At 47.6% G+C, this 9892-nt stretch overlaps 1 protein-coding gene across 1 annotated transcript; it reads right to left on the bottom strand.

The window, feature by feature from the left end:
* Nucleotides 1–2971: 2971 nt before the first annotated feature.
* On the bottom strand, nucleotides 2972–9184 carry LOC100357181 (diphosphoinositol polyphosphate phosphohydrolase 3-beta). Its single transcript, XM_002721654.6, has 2 exons — nucleotides 8545–9184; nucleotides 2972–4677 (listed from the first exon to the last, which is right to left on the bottom strand). The coding sequence occupies exons 1-2, from the start codon at nucleotides 9051–9053 to the stop codon at nucleotides 4674–4676; spliced, it is 513 nt and encodes a 170-aa protein (XP_002721700.1). The 5' UTR covers nucleotides 9054–9184; the 3' UTR covers nucleotides 2972–4673.
* Nucleotides 9185–9892: the final 708 nt, after the last annotated feature.

Below are 9892 nucleotides of genomic sequence, written 5' to 3' on the forward strand. Positions count from 1 at the left end.
TATCTTCTGCTTCTTTCTCAGGCACATTAGCAGAGAGCTGGATTGGAAGCAGAGCAGCTGGGTCTCGAACCAGAGTTCCAATATGGGATGTCAGTGTCACAGGTGGTGGCTTAACCCATTGCACCACAATACTGGCTGTGTTCTGACCCGTCTCTAGAATACCCTTTCACTGCTTCGGGATAAGTCATATTCATTATTAAGGTGCCAAGCTACATGACATTTCTTGTGACAACATTTTTTTCATCCCCTCCTCACACCAGATGAGTTCCCCCTGCTATGAACGGGCAGACCTGACTGAATCCCCAATATCATAGAAAATATTCAGTACAGTTGATTCGAACTTTTTGTTTTAGTATCTGTCTCCTCAATACACTGAAAGGTCCATGGAGACAGAGGCCATGTCACATTTGCTCAAGGCATATATCCCTAAAGGTGGCAGAATTCTTGGCCTAAAATTCCAAACCCCTGTATCACAGTAAAAGCTCAGTTGTAAAGACGGAGGCACTGAATCAGTGGACATTCCTATTTACCTATCAGGTTAAAGCTAGATGCTTAAAGAACTCAAAATTTTACTGCATAAAGCATGAATGATGGAGAGTTGGGCACTTGGTGTAACAATGAAGATGCCCACTTGGGACTCCTACCTCATGTTGATGTGCCTGGGTTCAAGTCCTGGCTTTGCTCCTGTTTCCAGCGTCCTATTATTGTGCATCCTGGAAGGTGGCAAGTGATGTTTCAGGTAGACAGGTCCCAGTCAGTTATGTGGGAGACCTAGACTGAATTCCTAGCTCGCAGTTTGGGCCTGGCTTAGTCTTGAATGTTGAAGGCATTTGGGGAATAAGCTAGCAAATGAGATCTTTCTCTTTTTCTTTCTCTCTTCTCTCTCTGCCTGTCAAATAAATAAATCAATAAAATTTAAGAAAAATGTGATAGAGCTCCTTTCTTCATATATCAATTGTACTAATATTTAATTCAGAATTAGAAAGAGGTAATTGTAAATGTTTTTGGGCAGCACGATGTTCCTGAGAAATGATTCCTTGCTCTAAATAAAGTACATCAGTGTGTCTTTAAAATTTATTTTTTAGAAAAACACATTGCATTGCATGTATTTGATATGTATCATATGATGACAGTAAAGTAGTTACTGTGAATTAAGCAAACTAACATATGCATCACAGTTTCCCATTTTTTTTTATTTTTGTGGCAAGAGCACCTGTTGTATGTGTGTGTGTGTGTGTTAGAATGGCAACAGCATTCTGAATACCTAGCATCTAATCCCAGCTCTGTTCCTTATGGGAAATGTGACTTAAATTGTTTTATCTAACTTCACTAAGCCTCAATTTTAACATCTGAAATGGAAATAATTTAATGTTCCCTACCTACCCTTACTTTGAGATTACGTAATTTACATGAAAGTCTTACAAAAATTAAACCAACCAAAAAAAAAAAAAAAAAAAAAAACCAGAAAGGTGGAAAACCCCCTTCTATGTTAAGATAATTCTTAGAATGTCCACTAGAGAGCGAGATGCCACCGCTGGAACATAGGCTAAGAATGACTTTGCAGTCTATTTGTGTCTTCTTTTAACACCCAAGAAATGAGATCTATGTTTGAGTCAACAAAAGGAAAAGAGAGAACTGCTCCCAACCCTGCCCTGAGCCCTCCTATCTTTGCATCCCTGACCCCAAGGAAAGGTGAACTCTCAGAGGTCCTGGCCTACAGAGGGCAGTGTAAATGTGGCTTGGACCATGGACAGAATTTCTGGTTCCCTACAGTTGCCATCCCCAAAAAGTAGAGCACTTAGTTCACTGTAAGATATTGTCAGCCGCTTTCTTTTTCATCTTAACCTAAAGGTCATGAGCTTTGGAGTAAGATAAAACTGAATTTCTATTCCCAACTCAGCATTGTAGCTCCATAAACCTTTCAGTGACTTCAGGTTCATATCCTTATCTCTGAGAAAAGAAATTTGAGACCCTCAAGTGCTATGTGGAGATGGAGGGAGTAGCTTGCCTCTCTCCACTGGCATGGGAGTCAGTAGGTCAATGATGCTCCCAGTTTTGGGTAGTTATGGAAGTTGAGGGGGGTGAGGTAGATGGACTTCCATTATTTGGAATCAAGTCTGTCTGTGTTAGGGAACTAGTCTAGTGATTGGAATCTAGAATTGTTCTGATCCTTTCTAGTATGCACCATGCAGAAGCTGTAAATTTGTGTTGTTTGTATATTCCCCTCACATAAGCTGGTAATTTTCAGTAACATCTCATTGAAATTTACAGCCTGATCTTTGCTGTGCTGTAGGAAACTTGGGAACAGTGGTAAAAATGAAGGAGAGCAGGGTTCCCTGAATCCAATGTGTTGGTGATCTGGTTTACCAGTAGGAGATCTGCGCCCAGCGCAGCAACCTCATAAAGCTTACAAGCTGCAGAGGGGCAGGCAGTGTTAAGAGTAGCTTGCTGTGGATCCAAAGATAGAGGAACATTCCTGGAAAACATGTAAGCTAGTAAGAGGTCCACGTTTAGCCAATACATTGCAATTGTGTGTGATTTATTGCGAGGTGGCTCCCTCTGAATTGATGCCTCACCCCCAAACCTCAGTACTAGGCAAGTAGTGTCCGTGCAAATAAAACAAGGCAGGCCTATTGCACCCTGCAGCAGGACTTGGTGAGCAGAGGTAGGTCTAGACTTCAGACCTAAGTTTCATGCTATGCATTCTGCACTTGTACAGGCCAGAAGCCACACAAATTCTATAAAGGCCCTGAGCAGTAGCCTAAACATCTTTAAAGTACAGTTAAGATGCCTGTGTAGTGTCTTCTTAATAAAAAGATCATCAATTTTTTGGTTACTACTCTGGGAGTTGGGGCTTACCTGTACCATCCTCGAGTTATATATTATGAGTGGAAATTATGTGTGTCTATATGATTACATGTTATTAAAAAATATACTTAAGTCTTACAGAGAAGCAGTCTACAAAATAAGCTCTGAAGAATATTTTCAATTTTTATTATGGAAAATTTCAAACATATACAAAAGTATAGAGAATAGTATAATGACTTCTCAAACATTCATCACACAGCATCAATAGCAATTTATAGTCAACCGTGTTTCATTTATGCACTCATCTACCCCACCCTCAGATTACTTTGAAGCAAATATCAGTAGCATATCATCTGTAAATTTTTCAATACATTTCTCTAAAAGATAAGAATTTTCTTAAAAACATAACCATAGTAGCATCTTATACCTAATAATAAAGCCAATATAGTGGGAAGATGTGTTTGTATTTCAAGAACTGGGGGCACGGTCAATACTTTGCCCTGGTCCCATGGAAGAAGGGTGTGCCACTGCAATGGGGTCCAAGTTTGCCTTAATGCAATTGCTTTACAATGCCAAAGAAAATGTAAACAGCTACCACGTTAGAGTCACATGGGGCCTCTGTAAGCAGTTCGCAAAGAGTGCTTCCATCACTCAGCCACAGCAAAACCCCATACAGTTTCCTCTAAACAGCTTGGCCTTTTTCTTGAACACGCTCTGCAAGAGGCAGATGACCCATGTCCTCTCTTTTTAAAATCTTTCATTTTGTGTTCCTCATTCATGACAGCCTCTTTGTCCAAGGCCTTTTCCAAGATAACAATTTAGGATTCAGCCCTCTGCATTCTCTTGAGCAGAGACCAGGTGGACTGAAGGACTGGGTGGACTGCAAAAGGGGTTAAAATGGTGGCCAATCCAATCAGGGAGACAGGAAAAACTAAACAGCATAATTAACTTTGGAAAATGCCTGTACTGCAGTCTTTCTTGGCTCTGGCATCAATGAATCCAGTGTACTGAATCAGTAAATTGAGAAAAACAATGTTTCCCTCAAAGAGATGTTACAATTACATGTAAGAAGGGGTTGAGGGCATTGCAAAAACCTTAAACATGTTATCTGTATATTATTTAAAGTGTATTTTTATAAAAACACAATACTCTCTTGTATCCATTGTATTTATTTTTATAATTACCTTTATAGCAAGTGTTAGTTTGTCAGTAAAATTTTAAGCAAATTAACAACAGTACAAAAACACTAAAGTTGTTACATGAAGGGCTGATTCTACAAAACGCTGCCTTAAGTAATGGAGTAATCTTAAAACTGTGCCAGTCACTGTGTGGTATGACAGATATATGACTAATAATTCTTGTCCTCAAACATCTTAGAACTGCCTTGGAAACACCTGATGTACAGAAGCCACACACGTGGTGCCTAGACAGTATCTACTCTACTAGCACCAGATTGGAAGGGGCATGTTTTGCCAGACAGCAATTACAAAATACTAGCTGAATCAAAGAGCCTTCAGTAATGCCAACCATATTTCAAGTAATGTCTCAAATTCAGGATATGCAAACGGTAAATAAAAATAGTCTTTGCTCTTGATACAGTCTAATGCAGAAGGCAGACACATCAAAGAAGCACAACAAAAGGCTATAGGTGCTGGATTAAGAGTCTGTTCACGTACAGTACTACAACAACCAGAGTAAGAGGAGCCAGTGGACTTGACAGCGTGGAGTGTTCCAAGACGTAAGAGGAAAAGCAGATGAGCGGTCTCCTTGGGAACACAGACGCGCTCACGTGCACTTGCCAATTCCGTTGATCACTAGGTTCACTTCAGTGACTCTTTCAGAGCGATCCTGAACATCTTCGCTGTTCATCTGGAAAAGCAAACCGACATACAATGAGCAGACTTCTATTAACAAGTTTTCCAAGTAGCAAATTTACCAAGGGTTTATTACATGCTTCAGTCATTTCACATTCGGAAAGCCTTCACAGACATCAGATGCAGATGTACTGTGAGTCTGGTACAGCAGCTGAGAGAGTCACCAGCCAATATACACCATGACACACAAAAAGTCAACAGGGCGGTGATGCCAGAAGTTCTGCAAAAAAAGAGTACGCATTTGGGACATAAAAAAAAATCCTAAATTCCATGTATTGTACTCTAGGCTTATGGAAGTAATTCAGGTTGATTCCCACCCACTAAAGAGTTTACAGTCTAGTGGCCACATGCAAATGGTCACATGCAAATAGATGAAGTAAAATTAATTGTGACAAGTAGGACATAGAAGAAATAGAAGGGGGGGGCGGTTCTTAACCCAGGTAGTCAGGAAAGGATGCTCATGGAAGATGTTTATGAAGTATCTACTTTTATTATCTCCAATGACAGATTTATTAAAAAAAAACACTGATCATTTGATAATTGGATAACCTGGCTGAAGTTACAGAGTGAGTAAGGACTGGAAGTAGGTCTGATTTCAAAGCCTTATCACATCAAGCTGTCTCACATAAAAATGTCATGCTTTATTACAGTCACGATAGTGACTTGCACTTCTCATAGTGATTTTGCTGAAAAACGTTTAAAATCTGCTAATACAGTATAGCAGATTATCAGAAGACCCTGACTACGGAAATATTGTTAAATTCTTTGTAGTAGTATCTGGGGGCTCCCTGACAAGAGAAGCCTGGAGGTGAAAGCTTTATATCAATTATCCCAAACGAATCTCTGCAAAGTCAAAAATCCACTGAATTACTGTATAACAATTCCCTCCCTTTAGTTTGCTTCTTTAAAAAAAGATTCTTCTATCTACACACACATACACACCTACAATTCTTGAGAAATCTTCATAGGATATTATAGATAAGGCATTAATTACATTTCCAGGACACAGATGTATCTATCTTAATCTGTTTCCTCTTTTTACAGTCACAAGGATAAAACATTTGATCAGCTGAAATGTAAACTGTTCATAAAACATGCAGAAAATCAATTTCTGATTCATATCCATAAATCACAACTATTTCGGGAAAGTGCTCATTTTCCATTTTTAGTTGAGGCAAAGCTATAAAATTTAGCTGTACATATTTACGGCATTCACAAATAATGTATAACTAACTTCTAACATTCTTACAAGGAAAAAAGTGGTACATCTGGTTTTGAAACACTGATGTGTGAGCAATTTTCTATATACTACATCTGATAACTGGTTTTAGCTTGAAGCTGTTGACTTTGTCTTTAAGAAAAAAAAAGAATCACTTTGGTTCTTTTAATCATTCCGAGGAAGCTGTGTGCCACAAAATGTTTTGCAAAAACTACTTACATGAACCTGACAATAAACCCTAAAAAACAGCAGGATTATTTCAAATGTTTCTGGAAAAAATTAACAAAACCAGAAAAAAGAAACTCATATTTACAGGCTAATAATTTTCATGAACAAATCAATATGAATATTGTATATTTGAGCCTTTCTCAGATACATAAGAAGCAAAGATAATGATCTATTATTACCTGAAGTTAAGCCTCCAAAGTATTTGTGATAGCATTTGAGGTGGGAGGAGTTTTAATCTACAAAAATACCCATAAAATAGAATACACTCTATGTGCTGTGTCAAGGTTACCATAGGATTCAGGAGTCTTCTTGAATAAGTTACTGGGGAAAAAATCTCTTAGGATAATTTTGAGACTGAACAGCAAGAGTCAATTTGTAATCAAAAATATATCTTCAAAATGTAGATGTAATATGTATCATCTTAAAAAAATCCAGTAACCATACTTGAGCATACCAGAGAATTCGGATAATGAAACTGTCATTGGGTTTAAAAAGCCGCTCATTTTCTAGTTTACTCTTTCTTCTACTGGAATTAGAAAATGTTTCGGCCACTGAGACTTGCATTTTGTCAGTACTTAAATATGTAGTAAAACGTATTTTCCAAAAAAAAAAAAAAAGTGGAAGCACATTTCTTTAGGAAGTGCAATGGCACCTCTTTTAGCAGCATACGAAAATAATAATTAGTGAAGTTACAATGTAAACCAAATGAGGAAAAATATTGGAATATTTTGAATGGTAACATAGACAAAACACACAAGGGGGCAGCACAAAGGAGTATAATTGTAGCATTAGCCTATGCTACCATAAGAATAGAAAGCACAGTAGTATTTATCAGGAGGACAGCAGTGGGCTATTCCTTACAGACATTATAAAGACCTGTGTCAGTTCATTAAAAGACCAGTAAGCTGAACAGTTAACATGTATGTAGTGTCTATGTATGCGGCATATCAATAAGACATTCAGTTTGTTTAAAGAGCAACTCCATTAAAATTTTAGCAGCCCTTGGGTTCAAAAAACAGGTTGTTTTAAAATAATTAGTATATTTCGCCTTGTACTCATTATTTACTCATAGGATATTTTTAAATGTTTAAATGTCATACATGGACCTTTCCACCGCTAACACTGTCTTCACAAAGGAGGATTCCCCCGTGCCTGCGTTGGACACGGCTGGGGAACAGGTGGGAACGGGGCTCATTCCGGAAGACAGGCATCTGTCTTTTAGACCGGATTCCTGAGGACAAGCAAGTAGAAGGCAGGCGAAAGAGTTGTGAGTCTGGCACCTGGAAAAGTTTGCCCGTGAAAGGAGACGTTCAGCGCCCACCTCTAGGAGAAGACGCGCAGGTGCCCTAGCGGAGTGACGAGTGCGAACAGGTGGATCTCCAGGGAGCCACCTCCCTGTGCTCACCAGGGGAGGCCCTTCGCGCGCGTCCCGTCCCGGGCAGGCAGGGGAAGGGGAAGCGGACCGCCCTGCCGCCCGGGAAGGCAGAGCACCGGCCCTGCCCGCCAAACCGGGCCGCCAGGGTGAGAACCGCGGCGCGCAGGGGGCGGCCGAGGGGATGACAGCCGTCTCCCCGCGGGCTGGGGCAGGGTCCCCGGTCAGACGGGTGGGAGGCAAGCCGGGCGGCAGTCCCGCGGGACGGTCCCCGCCGAACTTGGCCACCGGCAGTGCACACTGCACCTTCAGCAGCTGGGAGAGCATCTAGAGCTCACTGCACAAAGACGCTTCTGGAAAGGGCATGGGAGACGAGAGCACGGCCAGTGCCAAGGCAGAAACCACGGCGGAGCGCAGAAGCAGCGCCAGAGGCCAGATTTCCTACGTCTTTTCTGCTTTCAATTCCCAGCCGATCTTTGGAAGCAAGTCCCGGCAGGGCAGGGCAGGGCAGGCAGGGCTGGCGGACGGGGGCGAAGGCTGCGGGAGAAGAGCACAGTTTAAGGGGGACACCGCCGCGGTGGGCGAGCCGGCGGCACTTCCAAGGCCTCGGCCAGGACGCAAAGCCCGGGACCAGCATCCCCGCCGCCGCCGCGCGCCCATCTCTGCGGAACGGGCCCCACGCGCCCCGACCCCACCCACGCCCCCGGGCCCGCGGGGCAGGGCGAGCCGCCGAGTCCGGAGCCCGGAGCCCGGAGCCCGAGCCCGCGCGCGCCAGGCGCCCCGCGACGCTGCCCGGCGCGGCGAGCCGCGAGCGCGTCTGCCAGCGTCGGAGAGCCGGGCCAGCGGGCCGGGGACGGCGCCCGGCCGGCGAGACCGCCCGCAGGCGCGACTGCGAGGTCCGCTGGGGGAACAAAAGGAGCCGCGCTCCTCCGCGGGAGCGCACATGGCAGCAGAGGTGCCCCCGGCAGCGGGCAGCGCAGCGCAGGGCAGGGGCCGGGGGCGGCGGGCGGCGCGGGGCGCGGGGCGCGGGGCGCGGTACCTACTGGGGCTCGCCGGACGGCGGCGGCGGAGGCGGCGGCGCCGCGGCCACGGGGCTGTCGTGCGTTGGGGAGCCGCCCAGCTTGAGCTTCTCCAGGTACTCGGCGTGCACCGGCTTGTGGCACTGCAGCACCTTGATGGCATCCTCCACTTTGAACCACTCGCGCTTCCTGCCGATGCTCACCGAGTCCTCCCAGTCCTCCAGCAGCTCGGTGACCGTCAGCACATACACGTAGGTTCGGTGCTTGCGGGCCTGGTTCTGCTCGAAGACGCCCAGCAGCCGGCCCAACTTGCCCCTGACGCCCGCCTCCTCGAACACCTCGCGCACGGCCGCGCCGCACGGCTCCTCCTCGGGCTCCATGCCGCCGCCCGGCACGATCCAGCGGTCGGGGTGGCGGCTGCTGCTCACGAGCAGCACCTCGTCCTCGCGCTCGCTGCGGAAGCACAGGCACGCGGCGCGCTGCTTGAAGCCCTCGGGGTCGTAGGTCCGCGTCTGGTTCGGCTTGCACTTCATCCTGCCGCCGCCGGGGAGCCCAGGGGCCGCGAGAGGAGGAGCCGAGGCGAGGGCCTGGCGGAGAGTGGCGTCCGAGCCGCGAGCCCGCAGCTTAAGGCAAGCTGGGGCGGGGGCGGGCGCGGAGGCGGGCGCGGGGCGGGGGCGAGCGGCCGCGTCACTCGGCCGGCCAGCCGGGCGCGCGCCGAGGGTCCCGAGCCCCGCCGCGGGGGTGGCGGTGGGCGTGGGGGCGGTGCCGCCGCCGCTGCCACCGCCGCCGCCTCTGCCGCCGCCGCCGCCCGGAGCCCGCGAGCCGCCGCCTGCCTCCGAGGCCCACCGCGTCCCCGCGCGCCTCGCCCGCTCGCCCGCTCGCCCGCTCGCCTGTCCGCCTCAGCCGCGCCGGCACGGGTTGAGCGAGGTGAAGCGCACTCGCGTGCGCGCTCCGGGCCCCGTTCGCGTGCGCGTTCCCGCCGGCGGGCGAGGGGCGGGGGCGGGGGTCTCCGGGCTCCCGCGGAGCGCGACGCCTCAGGCCCACTGCGCAGGCGCCCCGCACCCCGGGCGCCGGGAACCTGCTTCCCGCACGGTCCAAGCCCCGCATTGTGGCTGCTCCCCGCTGTCCCCACCTGTGCCGTGGAGCCTGGCGCGGCGCTGCGCGGCGGCCCGGGCACTTCTTGGCCACACGCCCGGCGCCTGGCACCGGACACGCAAAGCTCTGGCCGCGGGTCGGGGTCGGGGTCGAGGAGGTCGTCGTCGCCCTGGGCCTGGCGCTGGCTGGCTTTTGGGCAGGCCCGGTGTCGTCCCGCGGACAGCGGGATCCCTGGCAGAGCAGTCAGTGTGTGGTCTGTGCTGAGTCACGTCATGCA

The sequence above is a fragment of the Oryctolagus cuniculus genome, chromosome X, assembly GCF_051225735.1.
Source record: "Oryctolagus cuniculus isolate XC-2025 breed Fujian yellow rabbit chromosome X, ASM5122573v1, whole genome shotgun sequence".
Classification (NCBI taxonomy): Eukaryota; Metazoa; Chordata; class Mammalia; order Lagomorpha; family Leporidae; genus Oryctolagus; species Oryctolagus cuniculus.

Bases quoted from the DNA above. Each gene is read 5' to 3' on its own strand.
- LOC100357181 (XM_002721654.6), bottom strand. From the start codon at position 9,053: ATGAAGTGCAAGCCGAACCAGACGCGGACCTACGACCCCGAGGGCTTC.